Source organism: Megascapheus bottae, chromosome 36 (genome assembly GCF_031878675.1).
Source record: "Megascapheus bottae isolate mThoBot1 chromosome 36, mThoBot2.hap1, whole genome shotgun sequence".
NCBI lineage: Eukaryota > Metazoa > Chordata > Mammalia > Rodentia > Geomyidae > Megascapheus > Megascapheus bottae.
This window is the reverse complement of record NC_143544.1, coordinates 4765686-4788634: the sequence shown is the minus strand read 5'-3', so window position 1 is coordinate 4788634 and position 22949 is coordinate 4765686. Positions and strand designations below refer to the sequence as shown.

General features: G+C 48.0%; 2 protein-coding genes across 5 annotated transcripts in view; one reads left to right on the top strand and one right to left on the bottom strand.

The window, feature by feature from the left end:
• The window catches only part of Glyr1 (glyoxylate reductase 1 homolog), a 35016-nt gene extending 12998 nt beyond the window's left edge, over positions 1–22018 (bottom strand). For 2 of the 4 annotated variants that reach the window (XM_090324946.1, XM_090324947.1), the window contains exons 1-9: positions 21920–22017; positions 20805–20841; positions 19758–19837; positions 8550–8688; positions 7853–8095; positions 3155–3241; positions 1860–1916; positions 1282–1332; positions 1133–1206 (exon numbers count right to left, since the gene is read on the bottom strand). In XM_090324946.1, the coding sequence (XP_090181072.1) occupies positions 1133–1206; positions 1282–1332; positions 1860–1916; positions 3155–3241; positions 7853–8095; positions 8550–8688; positions 19758–19837; positions 20805–20841; positions 21920–21957 (806 nt within the window). In that variant the 5' untranslated portion in view covers positions 21958–22017. Of the gene's footprint in view, positions 1–1132; positions 1207–1281; positions 1333–1859; positions 1917–3154; positions 3242–7852; positions 8096–8549; positions 8689–19757; positions 19838–20804; positions 20842–21919 lie in introns of all 4 variants that reach the window. The other 2 variants (XM_090324948.1, XM_090324949.1) reach the window with 1 other exon arrangement.
• Positions 22019–22168: 150 nt separating this feature from the next.
• Ubn1 (ubinuclein 1) overlaps positions 22169–22949 on the top strand; it is a 28834-nt gene continuing 28053 nt past the window's right edge. The window contains exon 1 of the mRNA XM_090324580.1: positions 22169–22943. The gene's annotated coding sequence lies outside the window, so the exon portion shown is untranslated. The remainder of the gene's footprint in view (positions 22944–22949) is intronic.

The following is a 22949-nucleotide window of genomic DNA, read 5'->3' as shown; positions in this document are numbered from 1 at the left end:
TGCTAGTCTTGAGCTTCTTGTCAGGGACAAGCTAGGCCAGGTGGCTCACACTTATAATTCTAGCTATTCAGGAGGCTGAGATCTAAGGATTGTGGTTCAAAGCCAGGCTGGGCAATACAAAGCCCAGAGAGTCTTATCTCCAATTAGTCACTAGAAAAATGAGAAGTGGGGCTGTAGCTCAAGGGTAGGGTGGCAGCCTTGACCTGAACAGCTCAGGGACAGTGCCCAGGCCAGAGTTTAAGCCCCATGAACCACCTCCACAAAAAAAAAAAGTCAAGGCCCCCAAACCTTCTGCATTAGCCCCCAAAAGGAAGTGCACAGCAACTCCAGCAATGCTCCCCTGTCTACAACATAACACACTTCTACTTCTCTACCTTCAGGGAAGTTTAGTAAGAACACCTTGCAAAATTAGTCTCTTCTACTGTAAAAGTTATTCTGTTTCTGGTCTGGGGAACAATTTCATATAGAAGATACAAACAAGAAATTCACACCTGCTCAGTACACACCCTCTTAGTAAAGAAACCTTTCCTACCATGTGAATCTGCGTCCTAAGGGGACTACGAGGAGGGGCAAAGTTGAGTCTTGGAGCAAGTTCAGTTCTGGAGAAGGCAGGACAGGACATAGGCTTTATTCCAAATATCTTCACCTTCTCAATCTCCTGTAGTAACTCTTGGAGATTTTTGTCACGGGTGAACAAAGCTATTGGCTTTTTTTGTGTGTGACAGTGCTGGGTCTTGAACTCAGAGCCTTGTGGTCTCTCTCAGCTTTTTTCCACTCATAATTGATGCTCTACTACTTGAGCCACACCTGTACTTCTGGCTTTCTGCTGATTAAATGGAGAGGAGTCTTACAGATTTGTCTACCTTTAAGCCTTGATCTGCAGATCTCAGCCCTGTAAGTAGCTAGGATTACAGGCATGTGGCCCCAGTGCCTGGTGAGTCCACTTCCAGGTAGCTGAGAACCTAACCTCTGAAACAAGCGCACTTTAGCGACAACTCTTGAGCTTCTGTCCCACAGAGACTCAATAAGGATCTGTATAACAACTATGGTCTTCAACTTTAGCATCGTTGCAGTTGATCCCAGCCATCTCTGGGATGGCAGAACCCAATCCCAGGTTAATGTCAATACTTACTTTTTGTCTGTGGGTGTGACACTGCCATTCACGGCCGTGCTGTCTGCTGCCTGGATGGAGGTGGAGCCAGTTTCCTAGGGATAGGAAGCACAAATTATCTAGCCTACCCACCAAGAGGCAAGTGAAGAGAAACATGGGAGTCTACATACCTCTTCACAGATTTTCAACTTCTTTGTGATTGCTTGGTAACAGACAGCTGGCTAATAAAAAGGGAGGAAAAAGACCATGTAATGGACTGACTAATGGGTCTTCATCATAATTCTATTCAGGCCTTTATCACCCTACTGAGCTCACCGTGGGCTGAAGCAAGACTCAAGAGGTTCTTAGGGGCCAAACACACTGACACTCCGAGGGACTGAGTCATATGCCGGATTTACAGAATAGGTCACCGAAAGCCAGACTATCAGCCTTGGCTTAAACCATAAGGAGGTGCTGGGAATGCTTCCCTTGCCAGCTGCGGGATTGTTGGCTCTTGGTTTAGTCGACATGGGTCCCCCACAGAGGCTGATAGTATGCCCTGACAGAGTCCCCCTGCTGAGGACTCTGAAGGTAACTTTGAATGTGTCAGCCACATAGATGGCTGGGCTCTAACTTTCTTTTGGTTTATTTTGAACCTTGACAGCATGTGGCTTATGGGCTGACACAGACGTCTGCCAGTTGCTCTGGCTGAGGTAGCCACTCTTGGTGGCCAACCTGAGCCAGGGTGGAAAGCCTCCTAGCGACTCACCTTCTCTGTCTGGCTCAGCAGGAAATGATGGAAATGAGGATCTGCATCTTTGACCGGCTGAAATCAGAAGACAGAGCACTCAGTCAAGCTACTTCCACTCTGCTTCCTAGTCCAGCGTGCTAGCTGGACTCTTCTCAGTACTTGCCTATGCGATCCAGCAGAATAACCCCACTTTTGGGTATCATTCCAACCATTAGAGTGACACAGGTATGGGATGCTGATAGCTCATGCCTGTAAATCCTAGCTACTCAGAAAGTGAGATTTGAGGGTTCTTGTTCAAAGCCAACCTGGGCAGGCAAGTCCATGAGATTCTTATTTCTAATTAACCAGCAAAAACCTAGAAGTGGACACACCACACACACACACACATAGAATAAAGGTGTACAATCCCAAGTCTAATGGCTGAGTGGCAGACTAAGCTCTTCTCTGCAGGGTGGAGGATTTTCCTTTTTTGGGTGGTGGTGGTAGTTGTCAAGAGGCTTGAAGTCAAGGCCTGGGTACTATCTCTGAGCTCTTCTGCTCAAAGCTAGTGCTCTGTCACTTTGAACTACTTCCATTCTTCTGGTGGTTAACTGGAGACAAGAGTCTCATGAACTTTCCTCCCCTGGCTGGCTTTGGGCCCTGATCCTCAGATCTCAGCCTCCTGAGTAGCTAAGGTTATAGGTGGGAGCCACTGTGCCTGACTGGTTTTTACTTTTTTTTTTTTGTGGGTCTTGGGGCTTGAAATCAGCCTGGGCACTGTCCCTGAGCTCTTCAGCTCAAGGTTACCACCTTACCGTTGAGCCAAGCCCCACTTCTGTTTTCTAGACATTAGAGATAAGAGTCTCAGATTGGGCCGGGAGTTTGGCCTAGTGGTTAAAGTGTTTGCCTAGCATGCACGAAGACCCGGGTTCGATTCCTCGGTACCACATACATAGAAAAAAGCCAGAAGTGGTGTTGAGGCTCAAGTGGTAGAGCTCTAGCCTTGAGAAAGTCCAAGGACAGTGCTCAGGCCCTGTGCTCAAGCCCAGGACTGGCAAAAAAAAAAAAAAAAAAAGAAGAGTCTCAGGTCATTTTGTGCCCGGGCTGGCTTTGAACTTTGATCCTCAGATCTCAGTCTCCTGAGTAGCTAACATTACAGGCGTGAGCCATGCGCCTGGCTTGGTTTTACTTTTTAATCTGCTGTCTTCTGGAGTGTTTTATAAACAACAAAACAAAAGCAAAAGAGGAGAAAAAGACAAGAGGATCCCCTAGCAATGCCCAGAAGCCAGAAATCTGATTTGCCAGGGGTCTGGCCTGCTAGGAAAGCTCCTTACCTCGCTTGCAGTAGGCTGCCACTTAAATGAGGCCATGGGTCCTGCCATCATCCCCTTTACAGTACTGGACTCAGGGATGGTGAGGTCCTGCAGAGGGAAAAGTAGAGTATCAGGACACTTCACTCCTTGTCCTACTGAGTCTTGATCTTCACTCCTACAAATTCAAGTTGATCCCTAGCCACAGGTCTGCTGACCGTCTCTGGGGAGAAATAGGGCAAATTTCCTGTTTACACAACACAAAGTAAGCCTTCTCTACCCTAGTTCAAGTGTCTAAGCTGCATACCCACTGATAGTGTTAGTGAAGAGCTACAGAGAAAAGGTCCTGGTGAGCTGTGAGCAGGACGGCAGCAGCAGGGTCAGAAGGAACCCACCACATGTTACAGAAGAAGCCTCACTGTTTGTTGCTGCTGCACCTGCCCGGGTTTGCAATGGGAACCTGAGACAGGCTGACACACTCAGGGTGGTCTTCCAGCCTTCATAGGCCCAGGGTCCCTACTCTGCTTTTTTTCTTCACTACCACTCATTCCCTCCTTCCCTAGTGGGTCCCCTGATGCTTCCAGTAGAACATCTTTATGAATCCCATGTGACCCAGAATCTTCCACCACCTTGCCTTTCTATAGGCTGGGGAGGGGGTTTCTGGAGACCTTTCTGATGCCTCATCCTCTAACCCACTGGCAGTGGCTGTAATTCTACCACTGCACACTTGTCCTGACTGTCACCATCCTTACTCCTAACACCTGAACCTGCTGCCATCACCTGCCTGATGTCAAACTAAAGCTCCTCGCATCTGTACTGTACCCCTGCAATCTAGTCTCCACATAACAGCTATTTTCTGAAAGTCAAGTCAATCCTAGCTCCTTAGGAGGCTGAGATCTCAAGGATCATGAAAATCTGGGAGACTTTATCTCCAACATAACCAGCAAAAAATCAGGCTGGAAGTATGGTTCAAGTGGTAGAGTGTCAACAGAGTACAAGGCCATCAGTCCAAACTTCAATACTATTAAAAATAAAAAAAGATAAATCAGACCAAAATCTAGCTTCCTGTCTCACAGTGGGAGTGAAGCTAAAACTTCGCTAAAGAAACTACAAGGTCTGCAGCTGTCCTCCAGAGAGACCAACGCCCCTGCGTGCACAACACACCTGCCACAGGACCTCCAAAGTGCCAGACACATTCTTCCAGAAGATATGTCCTTGGTGGAGGCTCTGTGCCTCTGACGTGGCCCCTCTGTTCCTCCACAGAATGTGAAGCTGACCTATAGGGCTTTTACAATGGTGGCCTCATGAAACCCTTAACATCTCATGACAGAATTCTTTACGTCTCCATTTTCTGAAAGATCAAGGTGTGGAGAGCTCTGAGCAGCTCTGGCCAAGGTGCTGCCCACTAGTGAGGCAGACAGAATTTAAACTCAGGTACTCTGGTTCAAGGGCTGGTTTATCAGGAGGATGATCTAGAAAAGTAAAAATATTGCCAGCTGTCTACTCCAGAGGCTACATTGGGGCTTAAGTATCTGGCATGTTGTTGAGGTCCAATCCCTCTTGAGGCGGTGACAGAATTTCCTCCTGGAGAGCCTTGTCTGAGCTATGATTTTTCTCCAGAATCTGGCTTGTAGTAGTGCTGCAGTAGCCATCTGACAGAGAGAGGTTTGGGGGGAAAAAAGAAGGCTGCTGCAAAGAACATTCTGCAGTGACAGATGCTCTGTGTCTGTGCTGTCTGACCCAGGAGCCCCAGTCACGTCACCACAGAGCACCTGACACCAGGTTAGGCGACAGTGAAACTGAATTTTAAATTGCATCCAGTGTACTTTACATTTACGGTCACCTGTGCTGCTCTAGGGATGGCATAATGGAAACAAGAAAAACACAGACCTCAAGGTCAGGACCAAGAAGACTGTGGCTCTCAAACTGCCTCTCCTGGTAGAAGGTTAAAATTTTAGGAGAATCAAGACCTGTCCATATAACTCCCACAGAGTTGTAGCCCTGAGTTCAGAACACTAGAAAGAACTCTAGGGAGAGATGTGAGTGCGCCATGTGAAGGCTCTTATCAGCCCGTGTCTCAGATTCGGATTCATGCAGGTGACACCTCTAAGACCAAGGTTAGCCTTTTCCATTATCTCCAGGGGTAGAAGATTCTGCAGGAATGGAACTTACCTGGGACCCTGCCAAACTTCCAGCCCATGCTGTACTGCTTCTGAAAGGAGCTTGCTAGTCAAATAAAGTACTATGGCAGCTTTTTAGCTCTCTATTCCTCCCCCCGCCCCGCCCCCAGCATAGATCAGGTAAGAAGACACACTACAACTCCAGTGCCAGGCACAGGCTTCTTCACACATCTGCAGGTACTGGGCGGAAGCATCTGTCTGTCCTGTACTTCCAGTCAAGTTCTATCCACTCTTTTCAAGGGAGGCCAGGGCAGGCACAAAGTCTGTGCAGAAAAATCCCCACAAAGAAGCAACAGCAGCTATAACGTCTGGACTGACACCTGCTTTCATGTTATTACTCTCCAAATGAATACAGCACCCAAGGCAAAGTACTTTCCATTGGAAGCTTGAAGAGAAGCCTGAAGAAGCAAACTCACACAGGGACTTGGAGGCTGTCCCAAAGTGGCTGCTCACCACAATTAGGCTTGGTGGGTCTGGACAAGATACCTCGAGGTCTGTGGCCTATGCTCCACCCTCTGCCTGACAACACACCCAGTCCTCATAGCAAAACCATGAGGCACCACCATCAGATGAGGAAACCAAGGCTAGGAACCCAGCCAGGGATTGCAGCTAGCAATCCAAACCAGGGCCCTCATCCTAACCTCGCCTCTGGACTTCCCTTCATCTAAAAGGAGGACGCTGCTTTCCAAAGGGAAGGAGATAAAGGTAGGAGAAATGCTTGCCTTGAGACAACATGGATTTAGAAGGTAGAACCTCTCAGCCCAAATTTCTTGAGGACCCCAAGGAAACAGATTACAAAGTCAGATCACATTTTTGTGAGTCAGACTGAACTATGCTGCTCTCTAAGCTTCCCACATTGAGGTATGCAAGTCTCCAAACCCCTCCTGGTCAGAAGAGGGAAGGCCCCTTAGGACAGTGGGAAGAACCTTGTCCAGGAAGGGACCACACAGAAGCAGCCGCAGCTTGAGCACACACACAGGGATATTGCAGCAGACATACAAGTGATTTTTAAATTTGAATTAGCTTCCAACATGTAAAATTAGAATGCTTTACATACCAATATGCATCCCTAGTTTCGCTCGAGGAAAACCAGACAACCTGGCGCCTGTTGGCCAGAACAGCACCTGGCCAGACCCCAACTGCAGTCAGCCCCTCACTTTCCACACACTCGAGCCCTTTGTGCCTGCACAGTCATTCCAGAGGCTTCTACTGCCTGCCTTATCCCCCACTCTCCCCACCAGCCATCTGGTTTCTGCTCCCTCTGTCCTGCTGCTAATGATCAGCCCTGTGTTCTCCTGAGGCTAGACCCAGAAATTGCCAATAAGACGGTAAAACATGTGCCAATCCCATTTGATTTCACCTGATGTAGCCTCTAGTCTACCAACCCCAACCACATATCATCTCTGCAGCAGGGCACTGCTCTGCTTGTCCCTCCTCACTTCTCCAAGCAAACTCAGTGGTCTCTGGGTTCACCTATCCTTTTCCAGCCTTATCTCCTTAGTCTGAACCTCCAGTCTCATCTAGAGCTTGCCGGAAATTCAGTACATTTACAACATACCTGAGAGCCATGTGCAGGTGACTCAGACCTGTAATCCTAGCTACTCAGGGGGCCAAGATCTGGAGGATTAGAGTTCAAAGCCAGCCTTGGCAGCAAGGTTCACTAGACCAGCAAAAAAGCAGAACTAGAGGTGTGGCTCAAGTGGCAGAATGCCAGCTTTGAGCGAAAAGGCCAAACAAAGAGTCAAGTGAGAGCTCAAGGCCCTGAGTTCAAGCCTTACCACTGACAAAAAAGCAAACATCAACACAAAACCCCAGAATACTAGGGCTGGTGCACATCAGTTCCATGAACAGTGACTGCATAGTTCCTGCACATAGCCCTTTACTATATCCCCAGCCCTGCCAACAACAGACCCCCACAGAGACAGCTCTCTTCTCCTCCTTGAGCCAGCGCCATTTTCTGACCCTAGGATTCCATGCACACCAGAAGCAATCACTGCCATTTCCCCAGGAGTAGAGCGTGTGATGTCTGCTTTCCTTGTTTCCACAAGATGCTTTCTCTGACAGGTGTCACACACGCTTCTTTCAGGAGTCATTCCTGGCATTGTCTTCGAGCCCCTTTTCTCTTCCCCCAGGATCACTAAAGCACAGCTTGGTCACACAGCCACCTCGATCTCCAGGCTCTCTATCTACAATCCAGGGCCAACCTGGTCTGTCCATCTATTCAACTCCAGTCCTCAACCTGTGCAGAGACATTCACGCCAACACACGCCTCTCTTGGTTGTGCCTTCTTCCCTCCCTTCCTGCTAGTCTTTCCATGGTCTGCCCACCAGATCGGGTGGCCATGGCTGGTGGGGGGGGCGCGCTCTGCCTCTTGTTCCTATAGCACCTGTATGTCCACCTCCATCTGGGCTGCAGGATTCCTTAGGGCAGCACTTGGCCCAGGACTCAGTGCCCACTGGGTGAGCGGAAGTACTCTAGAGCCCAGCTTTAGCTGGCATAGGAAGGAAGTCAGGAGTCCCGGAAGCTATGTGGTAAGACAAACCTTCTCATCCTTTGGGGGCCGACCCCGCTTCCGGGGACTCTGCTCTTGGGCTCTTTTCAGAGAGCATTTGGAGCCTCTCTCTGCAGAGCCTGAAGTCACCCTCTTCTTTCCTTCTCCCATGTTCTTCTTCACCTTCCCTTCAGACAGGCTAAGCTTGCGCTTTTCATCACCTGAGTTTGGCCTACTTCTCTCCTCACTGGAATTACGCCGACTCTTGTCATCAGCAGAAGTGTGGGATGATGTCTGAAATTTCAACAATAATAATGATAACCACTACCACAGCTGTGCTGCCGCCACGCCACCGCCACGGCCGCGCACTGCTACAGGAACTTCTGTGAGTTATGCTCACGGCCACCCTCTGGAACAGGGTCATTGCTCAGCCCACCTGTGTCAGGGGAAAACCAAGTCACTGTCCATGGTCCCAAAGCTACAAGGTGGGATTTAAGCCAGGGCAGAGGCTGTACTCCTAAGTTCTGTGCCACACTCAAAAGCTGAGCTACTTTACTCCTCCTAATGGCAACATGCTCCTCAGAAAGGCGGGTGTGGGCATGGGGCTGCAAGCTGAGACTGGCATCTTAGAGCCCATTCCTCTCTTTCCAGGCATCTCCTAAGAATGGAAATGTCTGGTGACACTTCATATTTCGGAGCTATGCACAATTCCCAGTCTGGTGTCCAAGGAAACTGCCGTCTCTCTCACCTGGTCTTTCCCTTTGGCTCTCCTGAGGAACTCTTCAACAGCGTCCACAGCTTGCTGGAACCGTTTACCCTTGTTGATCTTTATCATTTCCTCTTTATGAGCATGGTAGGGCTTTAGCTGCTCCACTTTGATCCACGCACTGGCAAAAAAGAAACACAGGAAGGGTCTGAGCCAGACTGCACAGGCCAAACCATACTAGAGGTTTCGACAGAGCAGAACTCTCAAGAACATCCACTGGGTTAGCTGAACTCTGAAAAGGGCTTAACATTTCAAAACAATCCCCAAAGTTTTGTTTTCTCCTGTGCTAGTCCTGGAGCTTGAACTCAAGGCTTGGGAGTTGTCTCTGAGCTTTTTTTGCTCAAGGCTAGCATTCTAAAAAGAGCCACAGTTCCACTTTTGCTTCCAGCTTTTAAGGTGGAGATAAGTGTCTCATGGACTTTCCTGCCTGCATTGGCTTTGAACCACTATCCTCAGATCTTAGCCTTCTGAGGAGCTAGGATTACAGGTATGAACCACCCACTCTTTTTGTTTGTTTTCTTTCCTTTCTCTCTCTCTCTCTCTTTTATTTTTTCTCTCTCTGATATAATTTTATTGTTAATTATTAAGGTGTTGTAGTAGGAGATACCATTTTGTAAGTCAAATAAATACAATTCTTTTTGGACAATATCACCCCTTCCTTTGCTTCCTGCCAAGTTTTCCCTCCTATCTCTGCCCACAAGCTGCAAAGTTCATTTTGGTGGTACTAGGATCTGAACTCAGGACCTCATTTGAGACATACTCCTAGGCTCTTTTGCTTCATTTTTCAGTAGGGTGTAACATGTTTACCCGGGGCCAGCTTCAGACAGTGATCCTCTTACCTACGCCTTCTGTGTTGCTGTCAGGCACTCACTACTACACCTGCTTTACTGGTTGAGATGGAGATCTTGCTAACTCTTTGTCTGGGCCGGCCCCCAACTGAAATCCTCCCAATCTCTGTCTCCCTAGCAGCTGGGGAGTACAAAGTGTGCAATACTACTTAGGGTTCATCCAAACTCTTCAGCTTAAAGTATATCTTCATGTTTCAAAAAACAGAACACAATAATACCACCAAAAGTCAGAACATTTCTTAAATGAAAGCACAGCTAAACATGACTTGCCCTCTCATCCACCAGTTTTCAACACCCGTTCACATGTTCAGAACAGAGGAAACCTGGAGTGAATCTACCATGCTCAGTGCACAGTAGAAAAGATCTCATGAATCCCCGGGAATCAGGAACCTGGGAGCATTGTAAACTATGGCTGTGTTACCATACATGACTGACAGTCGGCTCATCAAATGAGAGTCAACAGATATAGCTAGGCCTACACCAGGCAGCATGTTCTAAAGTTGGCTGATCTTATAGATAACTGTAGCCATTGAGACTACATTTGTTCTTAAGTCACAGTATCCATGGCTACTAAGCCATAGGAAACATATGGTTTGGGACAAGGGCAGCAACTGCCAAAAAAGAAGCCTTTAAAAATGATTGTGTGTGTGTGTGTGTGTGTGTGTGTGTTCAAAGCTAGCATTCTGCCACTTGAGCCACAGCACCACTTCTGGCTTTTTCTGTGTGTTGTACCAAGGAATCAAACCTGGGTCTTTTGCATACGAGGCAAGCACTCTACAACTAGGCCAAACTCCTGGCCCTAAAAATGATATTCTTGAAACCCAAGGCAAGATATATTCCTGACATGGAATTTTTAATTTGTACCATCAGTGGGTATTAACACTTGAAGGTGAGAAAAGCAGTCAGCTGCCTGCTCTGGAAGACTTGGCCTGCTCCGTTCACCCAAGCGAGCCTGCCATAGGTGGCCTGCTGTGGTTTCAGGCCTGCAGAGTCCAGGTATAAAAGAGGATAGTACAGGTTTGGCAGGATTTCAGCTAATTTGCACATGTAATCCTTACCCTGTAATACAACGCTATAGCCTAACCTTTAGGAAAAGTAGGTCAGGCTGAGGATATAAAAACTGGGGAAACTCATCAACTTACAGCTCTTTCCTCACAGAAAGAATAGAGAGCATCTCAAGTAATGGCACAGGGACCAACCTTGTACTCTGGGTGCTTTGCAAGTAGCTACGATCATGGGTTAAAACAGTGCAACAGCCCTGAAGCCTTTTCTATATGCAGAATACCTGGAATGAGATTGTGATACAGTGGTCCTGGCAAGTATCACTGACTGCTCCCCTGCTGTACTTATGATGACTCCGAAGGCTGGATATGGTCAGCCAGATGTGAAGGCAGTCAAGCCTCCATTCTAAATGGTGCCTCTGAGACCACAGCCCTTTCAGTGATGGAGCAGAGGGAGGCACAGCGCCTAGGACTTGCCTCATCCTTCCTGGAACTGTAGGTCAGAAGTGAAGACCATATGACTCCCAGAAGACTAACAGGTTGTTTTCATACAGTAGAGACAACAGACTCCACAAAGTGTTACTCCCACCCACTCCTTCCTGCTACTGAGATCCCCACCTCCAGTCAGTGTCAACCTCTGATTCAGAAAAAAAAAAAAAAAAAAAGGCCATGGTGCCATGGATAAAGCACCAATAGGCCAATGTCAAACGCTTTTTAGACACATTATGGAGATCTGCTAGAAGGAACAGGGGAGTAAAAATTCTTTGCACCCCCCCCCAGATAGGAAGCTGAGATAGTAAATGAAGTTCTCCTTTCTGCAACTACCTCTGAAACACTAAAATGATTTCCTAAATGAACTGACTGCACAAATGTGACTTTAAAGGGACAACGAAAGTTGGGTGCAATATATACATATATATATATGTATATATATATGAAGTACTGTAGCTCACACCCATAACTCTAGCAACTCAGGAAGTTGAAATTGAGGCTTCAAACTAATGTCCAATTAGCAGAAGAAAAAACAAAACTGGAACTGAAGGCATGGCTCAAGTGGTAGAGCATCAGCTATAAGCACACAATCTCAGTGTGAGTGAGAACAGGAGGCCCTGAATTCAAGCCGCTAGTCTGTTTAGGTAAACAGCCTACTGTGGAAGAACATGTTACAGCATCCCTAAGCTAGCTAATAAAACACCAACTTAGGGGCCGGGAGTTTGGCCTAGTGGTGGAGTGCTTGCCTAGCATGCACGAAGACCCGGGTTTGACTCCTTGGCACCACATACTTAGAAAAAGCCAGAAGTGGTGCTGAGGCTCAAGTGGTAGAGCTCTAGACTTGAGAAAAACCCAAGGACAGTCCTCTGGCACTGAGCTTAAGCCCAGGACTGACAAAAAAACAAACAAAAAAACCCCACCAACTTGACATAGGCAAGGAGGAATTCCTCCTGAAGACACTTGAATCACGTTCAGCTTCTCTAAAGATGAACCTGAAAAGTCCTCTAAGAGGCTGTTCTTTTTAGAGAGAACTTCAGTAATGTACCTCTCCAAGTACTCCTACATTTCACAGAGGCACACCCTGGGCCTGACAAGCAACCAGGGCTCACTACATATCATTGGGTAAATGACGTCTTCAGGTACCCTCGAGGGGATGGGCAGCCTATCAGCAGTTAAACAGTGCTAGAGCAGCTCAGCTTGGTAAGGCTTATGCACTTGCTGTTATTTTTTAGCTGTAGTGTGGTTTGAACTTAGACCTTTGCACTTGCTAGCCAGGTCCTTTACCACTTAAGCTAGGCTACCCAGTACTTGTTGCTTTAAGTCTTTTAAAAATTATTATTTTTTTTTGCCAGTGCTCAGGACATGAGCACTGTCCTTGGGTTTTCTCAAGGCTAGCACTCTACCACTCGAGTCACAGCACCACTTCAGGCTTTTTTCTATCGAACCCAGGTCTTCGTGCATGTTAGGCAAGCATTCTACCACTAGCCCAAACTCCCAGCCCTATTAAAATTATTTTTGGGTTGGTACCAGGAATATAACTCAGGTCCTATGCTCTCACTTGGCTTTCTCCTCTCACAGCTAGCAGTCTATCACTTGAGCCTTGCCTCCCGTCTGAGCTTTCTTTGCTAGATAATTGGAGAGAAGGAGTCTCAGTGACTTTTCTGCCTAGGCTGGCTTAAACAGTAATCCTCAGATCTCAACCTCCTAAGTAGCTAAGATTACAGGAATGAATCACTAGGACATAGCCTAGCTATTTCTGATATAGTCTTGATTTTACGTCAGAGCCAGCCTGGACTGCCATCCTCCTATTTGTGCTTCTACATAGATGGAATGACAGCTATGTAGCAAGCTCTACAGCACCCAGTTTTTTATTGAGGAGGAATCTTTTACACTTTTTCCCTACCCGATCTCTACCCCTGATCATTCCAATCTCTATCTTTGAAGTAGCTAGGATTACAGGCATGGGCCACTTTGCCAGCCAAGTTTCACTGTTTTTGTTGTTGTTTTTTTGTGGTTGTTCTATTTTTACTGGTCCTGGGGCTTGAACTCTGGGCCTAGGGGCTGTCCCTGGGCCTCTTTTGCTCAAGGATAGCACTCTATCACTTGAGCCACAGTAGCTCCACTTTAGGCTTTTTCTGAGTAGTTTATAAGAGGTAACAGTCTGGCAGACTTTTCTGCCACCTGAGTAGCTAAGATTATAGGTGTGACCACCAGTGCACAGCTTAATTTTGGTATACTTACTATTTTTGGGGGGGAGGAGGGGTCAGTTATGGGACTTGAACTCAGGGCATAGGTGTTATTCCTAAGCTCTTTTATTCAAGGCTAGCACTCTACACTTTGAACCACTGCACTACTTCCTTGGTTGGCCATGGAAGTTGGACTCTGGGCCTGGGCACTGTCTCTAAGCTCTTCAGCTCAAGGCTACCGCCTTACCCCTTGAGCCATGACCCCACTTCCGGTTTTCTAGTGGTTAACTGAAGGTAAGAGTCTCATGGACTTTAGTGCCTGGGCTGGTTTTGAAACTTGATCCTCAGATCTCAGCCTCCAGAGTAGCTGGGATTACAGGTGTGAGCCACCACACCCAGCTTTTTACTGATTATTATTATTATTATTTTGGTTGCAAATCCTGAGGCTTGAACTCAGGGCCTGAGACCTGTCTTTGGGCTTTTCTCAAGGTTAGTGCTCCACCACTTGAGCCACAGTACCACATTTGACTTTTTCTGTGTGTGTGGTACCAGGGAACCCAAGGCTTTGGGCCTGCTAGGCAAGTACTCTACTACTAGGCCATGCTCCCGGCTCCCCTTTCCTGCCTTATTTTAAATGACTTTCTCTTTCTCTCTTCCCCCCCACCCCATCCCCTTTAGCACTAAAGATGAACTTAGGGCACTGTGCATGCTAATCATGTGCTCTGCCAATAATCCACATGCCCCAGCCTTAAATGATTGCTCTGTTTTATCCCTTGTAGTAAGTTATAACTTTCCTTATATTCGTCCCCCGAAGAACAGATGGAGCAAATTTCTTTTCAGCACAACATGCTGTGGGTTGGAGAGTCAGAAAAATTAAGCTTACTCAGTTTATGTCTAAAGTACAAGGCTTTGCTTTTATGTACAAGGGAGTTAATTACACATTACTTGTGGCAGAAAACAAGCTAACTGGCAATCCATGAAGCCATTATAGAGGGCTGGAAGGACCTTTCAGATCAGGCTAAGTGTGAAAACCAAAAAGAGCTAAGGAGAGCAGCTTGCAGCACAGTGCCAGGCATGTGCAGAAGGGGAACAAGAACACAGCCTGTAGACTCTCCCGGATACCTCGGAAAATTGTTCTCCTTGGATGGCCAGGGATGGGAATGACGGTCAAAAGGCTGTTCCAAATGCTCAGAAGATGCCATCCTAGAACTTTCTGGTTTTCGGGCTTGCTGCAGCGGGAGCTTGTCTGGCTGCTGGCAGAACTGTACCTAATACAGCACAGGCAGGCAGCATACTGTGGTGCTCGATACAGTTTCCAGAAGTCTCTTGACTGCAACTAGACTTGCCACAAAGCTGCTCTTAGATTACTCCTTTCAAAACGAATTAAAACAAAAAAACAGTGTTTTCCAACATCTCTATACTCTGATCTACTTGCATCTTCACATGTGTTTGAGGTGGGCATACAGAGATAACCTGGGGACAGAAGGAAGGAACACAGGAGCACCAAGTCCAAAGGTGAGACCAGAACAGGACCAGAGATATCTAGATGAAGTGCTACCATTGTAATGTAAAGATATTAATAAAGACTTGCAGGTAAGATATTTATGAGGCTTTAAAAGTTTCTGAAACTTGAAGACCTTCCCAAGAGCTAGAAGGAGCTTTTGAACTGTGCTACTCACATCAGTGAATGTGGGCTGGGCTCTACTATGCCTTTGGAAGGCCTTATCACAACTCAGCACTGTCCAGGAAGGGAGTTACCCACCAAGAGGACAGAAGCTGCTGCTGCGGGAGGAGGGGAGTCTAATGGAGGTAATCTAGGGAACTAGCATCCAGCCCTGGCACACAGACCCTGCTGAGTCAGTCAAATATTTGCAACACCGGCCCTCACCATCCACTTGGTTCAACTTTGTAACTATTACATGGTACTGGGAAGTGAGTCAGGTGTAAAGAAAAAGGGATACTAACATGATGGTTCCAACCCAGTATACTAGATGGTTCTAAAAGGATTACTGTTGGCACTACTTGAACACCTCATACCCAGTTGGGCCTGTCTTACCTCAGATGTGGCTTGGTGTAAAAAAGCACCGTAGGCTGGGATAACGTACGTCTTACCACTGAAACCTGCAACCCTCAGCCTCTGTTTCCTCATACAAGAAAAAAGAGAACCAGCACAGTGACTCCGTCCACTTCCTGAAAGGGCTGTAGTGAGGAGCTGATGGGATGACTGCAAGCTACCTATGGCTGCCCCCAGTGCTCTTGACTTACTTGGTTTCTGGTGGCTATGGAGTACCTGCAGACTAAGTGATTCAACCCTCTATTCAGTGAACCACTGCCACCAGCAGGCTGAAAGCTGCATTCCATCTCCTCTGACGGGAAGCCGCCACTATTGCATTGCACTGTACTGCCCTGCACTACCCTGCCCATGCTGTCTCTTACAGGAATCAGGCACTTCATGTCTGGTTGTAGTCCAATTTCTAAACAATCAGGATCACTGTGTATCTTATAGTAGGAATTCCCTTTTCACTGTCTAATAAAGGTCCTTGCTAATAGAAGACAATAATAACTAACTACATATCCATTTCCCATAAGCAGTGAATCAATTTAAAAACTGAATGATTCTGATGGACTCCCTTCTTCCTCGGAATACAGGAACAGACCCTAACCCCCCAGGCCAGGATCATAATTGCCCCCAACTCAACATCAAACCTTAAAAGTTCTACCATAGCTCTGTCCATCAGTCATGTCCAAAACCACACTGTATCACTGTATCAACTACCTCCAAAGCAACTGTTTCTTTTTGAATGGACACACAACAACATTCTAGTTTCAGGGCCTCAGATTTACTAAAGGCTATAATTCTTACATTCCTTTCAACAGCCTTTGTTTTCCACATTAGACCCCTAATTCTTTTGTCTCCTTAGTCTTCTGCTCTGCTTTTGTTGGTCATGAGACTTGAACTCTGGGCCTGGATGCTGTCCCTGAGCTCTTCAGATCAAGGCTACAGCCCAACCCCTTGAGCCACACAGTGACACTTCTGGTTTTTGGTAGTTAACTAGAGGTAAGTCTCTCTCGGACTGCTGTGCCTGGGCTGGTATTGAACCGCGATCCTCAGATCTCAGCCTCCTGAGTAACTGGGATTACAGGTGCGAGTCACTATGCCTGGCTTGGCTAAAAAAAACAAACAAACAAAAAAGTGAGCTCTACCTCTAGCCCCCTCTGGATCCTAACTAGCTTTACCTGATCCTCATGAAAGGAGGAACTGAACTGCACACAGTGGAGTTACAGCAAGGTACAGAACAGTTTTTCACAAGAGTATAGTAATATATGGTTTCTGTCCAAACCTCAAATAATATCCTTCAGAATCTCCCTAGCACATACCTACTTTCTTTCACATTTTCCTCATTTACAGGCATCTGCTTCTTACTTTTCTTCTTAAAACAAAAATATACAATGACCTGATGTTTGCTGGGATGTGAATAATGCTGCTTAGTTCTGTATAATTGAGAGGAAGTGGGGAGGTCAGATACTTAAAACGGACAGAGAGTTTGCCCAGACCACAGAGCAGCTAGATCTAGCAATGTAAAGCTAGTACCAAATCCAGAAGTCTTTCCTCAAAGTAATCTGCTGCCACCAACCAATCTGGAGATCTCCCCTTCTAAGATGAAAAAAATACTAAATAAAATCTGCCTTGGCCAGGAGTTTGGCCTAGTGGTACAGTGCTTGCCTAGCATGCACAAAGACCCAGGTTCGATTCCTCGGTACCACATACATAGAAAAAAGTGGTAGAGCTCTGGCCCTGAGAAAAGTCCAAGGACAGTGCTTACTTAGGCCCTGAGTTCAAGCCTCATGACAGGCAAAAAAAAAAAAAAAAAAAAAATCTACCTAACCACTGAGCACTAATTTGCATGCCACCTTTAGAGAAATGCTGTGATCCTCATCTCTAACTCAGATACCTACCTATAAACTCGGAGTTGGTCCCACAGTGACTGAACTTCCCTACCTCCCTATGCTGGGAATTGAACTCAGGGCCTCATGATGTTAACTACATACACCACACTGAATTAGCATATATACCCCTTGCCTTTAACAATATGTCCAACTTCATGAAGACTAAAAGGCATGTTGACATTCATAGCAGCTGGCCCATATCCACGTGCCTACAGATACATACAAAGCCTCCACTACAGGGGAGCTGATGCCTCACAGTTGTAATCCTAGTTACTCAGGAGGCTGAGATCTGAGGATCATAGTTTAAAGCCGGCCTAGAAAGGAAAGTCTGTGAGACTCTTACCTCCAATTAACCAACAAAAAGCTGGAAGTAAATTTGTGGCTCAATTAACACACACACAAAATAATCCTACCATTGTTATACCAAGGCTAACAGGGTTTCATGTTGTGTTCGATGTGCACAAGCTGTTCAATGGGCTGCACCTGTTTTGAGTGGCGGAGCACTCAAGTTCATTCAACTCCACTTGTGTGTTCTATTCCCAGTTCGTATTAAACACAGGATCACGTACTCATGTAGCCTTTCAGTACTTAAAACCAACTATCAGACAATGGCTTTCAGGCTCCCTGGAACCTGGCTAAGGGCCCAATCTTGTTTCAAACATGTCTAATTTTTCACTTAACCCATTAAGCTGACCCAGTCACACTGCCTTAGCTCTTCCCAAGCACAGTTACCCCACAAGGGAGCCTTTCCCTTTCTCAGACACCAGCTAACAACATCCCCACTGCCTGGACTGCCTGTCTGGATTTGATTCTATCTCCAGAGCTGGAGTGCTACCTTGTTTCTTCCACCAGCCTCCTTGGACGGGGCTCTTGGACTTATTTCTGCTGATCTTTCCCTCTCACACACATGCTTCATGAATGCACTGCTCACTACACACACACACACACACACACACACGCTCCCACTGAAACTGCTGAAGTCTTGTTACTTGAACCTGTGAGCAGGGATTCAACATTCACTTTATTATGTATTCCTTCATTGCCAGCACCACAAATGGGAGACACAAGCAACACATGTGCATATCATCAGGACATGTCCATGATATTAAAAGAGCATTCCCTCTTCTAGAGGCACTGCTCTCACCCCTGAGGAGCAGTGACCCCCTTTACAGACTACTGCCAGAAGTCTGAATACCTGGCTCATTGTGATAGAGAATTATTGGTACTGTGAAGACCAATATATCATGCAAACTGAAACTTGGAAGAGTATGGATAAAGTCCTGAAAGAGTCAAGTATACTGCTTATAAAGGATTTTCATCTGGAATACTATATTGATATCTTTCTTTCCTTTTCTTTTGTCATGAGGCTTGAACTCTGGGCTTGGGCACTGTCCCTAAGCTCTTCAGCTCAAGGCTAGCGCTCTACCACCTGAGACATAATACTGCTTCCTGTTTTCTAGTGGTTAATTAGAGATAAAAGTCTCACAGACTTTTCTGAGATCCTCAGATCTCAGCCTCCTGAAATTACAGGAGCCACCAGTGCCTGGCTTTATATTGACTTTTTTTTTTTGACAGTGATAGAGCTTGAACTTAAGAGCCTCATGCTTGCAGGAATTTTACCATTTGACCCATGTTCCCAGTCCTGTACTTTTTTTTGGGGGGGGGGGTGTGCATTGGTTGTGTGGTGCTTGAACTCTGGGCCTGGGCACTGTCCCTGAGGCCTTTAGCTCAAGGCTAGTGCTCTACCACTTGGAGCCACAGTGCCATTTCCAGTCTTGTACTATTATACTCTTTTCTAGATATTAACCACTGGTATCAGGTTTAGCAGAAAAGTCACATTCCCCCTCCCCCCAATTTAAAGTTACATGGTCCTATAAGAATCATAAACATTGGGCCTGGGAGCATAGCCTAGTGGTAGAGTGCTTTCCTAGCATTCATGAAGCCTTGGGTTCGATTCCTCAGTACCACATACACAGAAAAAGTTGGAAGTTGTGCTGTAGTAGAGTGTTAGCCTTAAAGAAAGCCCAAGGACAGTGCTCAGCCCAGAGTGCAAGCCCCAGACTGGAAAAAAGAAAAAAGAAACAGAAATGTAACAACATAAAGAAATCATGCTAGACCTAGGTAATCAGCCTGATATAGTGATGAAAAAGCTGAAGATATTTCCAGAAATTCAGTCCCTTGATGTGTTTTCTTCTATAGTCTTACTTATGCTGGGTTAAACAAGCTCCATTGATGATTCTGAATTCCTCAGCACTGACACACAGCGAATAATAAAGCTTACTATTACAATGCCACAGCAAGTCACCTTAATTCACCAAGAACAGAATTAAGATAGATAACAATGTGAGTTTTTGCTATATATATCTTCATGAACAAACCATAAGGATACACTGCCATTAAAAGAGAATGTATCATCATAGCTTTAATAAAATGGGTCAGTTGAGAAAAGACAGATGTGAAAAGTTATCTCAAAGTGATGGCCACGCATAGCAGGTGATGAACTTAAGTTCTTATCCGGCTGGCACTGTTATTAGCACTAGGACAACTGCTTTGAGATGCTTCAATTTAGCTATGAAGGCATACCTACACAGTTACAAGAAGCCTGACCTAAGCATCCTCAGGATATTCTCACCGCTTCTCAGACTCAGGGATACACGCATGGGCAAGGTGAATTCTTGTGAATTCTACTTGTGGATTCAAGTGAATACTACTCACTGGTCTTCTGTTCCAAAAAACTTCACAAAGAAACATTTCTTTCCACGTGGTTTCTTCAAGTCCTTGGGTGGATTAACAATCTGGAGAAGAAAACAGGAAAGGAAAAAAAAGGGGGAGTTGATGGCAACAGAGCAGCACACTAGGAAAGTATTTTCCTATAGTAATAAACTGGGGCAAAGGAAGAGAAAGATTAAAAAAAAAAGTAAAGAAGTATGTATAAAAAGAAACGAGAGCCTAGTACTTAATTCTGGCATTTTCTACTCAGTTGGGTGGAAATGTACGTACCCTATAGCAGTTCCCTACAGCTAACTAGCTTTAAACAGATACAATATTCCTGTCACTGCCAGCAGGTAAGACTAAGTTCAACATCATTCTCCACCTGACCTGTCATCACTGAAGAAACGGAGAGGGTACTTTCCAAAATACTTCTGGTGCAGGAAGAGTTGAGACAGGAAAATAGTGCAAGGAAAGGAAACTGAGGTACAGAAAACACCATATTGCAAAGTCTAAAGCCATTTCCTGTATCCTTGGCAAGAATATACAAGCAGAACATTTGGAAAGCTACGATGGATCACCTCGTGCAAATATGGAATGCCGACTCCAATGCAAAGATGTACTAGATGCAGCACATATGGTAACAGGGGAAGAAGATTTAAACTTAGTCAGGACAAAAATACTTTGGCTTTTCACTAACCTACATTTAGATGTCTCTCTTCCTGGAAAATTTATTTTCTTCTCCTTTTGTTAGATTTAAGCACAAAACTAAATTCAAATTTGAACATATTTCTGGTGTTAAATACAACAGCAAATTTCCTAAACCACCTCCAATTAAAAGTAATAATCAACTACTGCAGAGGAAAGGATCTGTCTTCTGTCACGTTATGTTCTGTAAGATACCTTGAAACTACGGCAAAGAAAATCTGAGTATTGTCTCAATGGATCCAATTTCATTCAACGCTGTTGACTAGACAAATCCCATTTCCCACCCTTTCAAACTCAACTTCATATACTTTTTTTTTTTTTCTTTTAAGTAAGGAGCCAACTCACCTTTCCTGGCCACGGAGGATACCGGCCGAGTTTCCCCCTAGAGAAAAACACAAAGAGTCAGAACTTGCCCTGGAAAAGCCACTCCATCTCCTTCAAGCCACTCAACAAACAACTTATGCTCCTGAATCTCTTCGGACGCTAAGTGCCAGAACAACAACAACAACAACAACAGCAACAACAAACTGGCAAACCTGGAGAGTTCAGATCCCGGCTCCCACAGATGGGTCCAGGACCCTCCGACGTGGAATGCAAACATTGCATTAAGTAAGTGCGGGAGGGACCGTGCTTTCTTCAGATGCACGAGGGTCACTTGTCCGGAGCCTCCCAAGTGATCGGGTGGGGCGGGGGTCGGGGGAGGGGCGGGACGGACAGTTGTATCTGTAAACACAGACTTCCTCTAAACCAAGTCTAGTTTAATTCACCAGGAGACCGGCGCAGCTTGGTCAAAATACTAAATGGAAGCCGATCGGGCAACCAAGTACGCAGCTCCGGGGAAGCGACGATGGTCAGTCTGGGTTTGGGCCGACTGTCGGGGACGCGGGAGCAGATCACCAGAGGCGCCCCAAGCGGCACTGGCCACCGCCAGGCCATCGATCCTAAGAGACGTCCCCCCCGCCCGACACACACACACACACAGACATCTCCGTGTCTTCCAGGGTCAGCGCCGGCAGTCGGCCATGGACACCGCCGGCGCAGCGGCCCGCGCGGGTCGGTTCCCGGGGAACCCGAGGGGCCTGCCCCGGTGGGATGGCCTCGCGAGTCCCCCCGGCTCGCTAGCTTCCCGGGAAGCCCCAGCACAGACTCCCCCGGAGCCCCGCGCCCCCGGGAGCCGCGCCGGCACGCGGAGACTCCTTCTGCGGTAGGCACCGGCATCCGGGTCCCGGGACGGCTTCGGGGCGCCCAGTCCGGACCTTGGCGGCCACCCTCGGCCTCAGTCCCCCGGGGACCGACTGCCCCTTCCGCCCAGTGTCGTCCGCAACGCCGGCACCTCGTCTTCCCCGTTCTCCGCCGCCAGGAGCGTGCGGAAAGGCAGCTCCGGGGCTGGCCGCGAACCCTGCGCCCAAAAGGGCAGCTTCTCGGCGCATTTCGCTTGGCCCGGGCCGCCGGGAACTCACCACACCAAGTCGCCGAGCCGCAGACTCACAGCCGCCATCTTACCACCCAACCACCGCCGCCGCACGGGCAGCCGGGAACTACAAGTCGCCCCGCGCCGCCCATTGGAGTAGACCTGACCACGTGACGGGGGCCGGCTGTCAGCGGCCACGCCGCCGCCCTGACGTCACCGCGCCCTCCGCAGCTGATTGGCTGGTACGGCGGCACATGACTCGGGCGCCTTGGTCTCCGCGCGCCGGAGCCCCGAGACTCCCGGCTGTGTCCCCCTCTCTCCGGTTCTTGACAACGAAGCGTCCGCGGTTTGAGGTGGCGGAGGCGGCGGCGACGGTGCGGGTCGGCCGAACGCGGGAAGGAGCCAGCCTCGCGGCCCGCGGGGCCCCTGATCGCGGCACTCAGCGCCCCCCTCCCCCGCGCCCTCGGCGCTTCCGTTACAGCCGTTAGTCGGGCGCGGGCCCCGGGCCGTTCCCGAGCCCCGAGCACCCGCCGGCCCCGTCGCTGTCTTCGGGAGCTGTCCTGACGGATCTCGGCGCAGCCTGGAGACCAGCTTCCACCCGAGCTCGACGTCCCGCGCCCGCCGGTGGGTTCCGCTCGGCCGCAGCCCGGGAGGCCCCGGTACCCCGAAGTCCGCGCTCGGCATCCGAGACGCCTCGCCGGCCGCTCCCGCCGCTGGCTTTTGAGAAGCACCTTCCTCGACGGCCGGCTCTCTCCCAGAGCAGCGTCCGAGCCTCAGATCGGCGCCGCCAGCCCTGCCGGGGGCGCTCGGTGGCCGCCCCCCTCGGCGCCCGCCCGTGTCGCTTCTCGGACGTGGAGTTGGCATTTCTCCGCTTCCTCTCGGCGGGCGCGGCCGACGAGCTCCCCCAACCCCGGGGCGGGGACCCCCGCCATGGGCCGCCCGCCCGCCCGCAGGCAGGGCTGGGCAGCCGACCGCTAACCGCACGGCAACCCCGGGGGTCCCTGTGAGTCCGGCCGGCAATGAAGACCGCCGCGGGGAGATGTCTGCAGTCCGCGCCGGTGCTGGGGACAAAGGTGCGT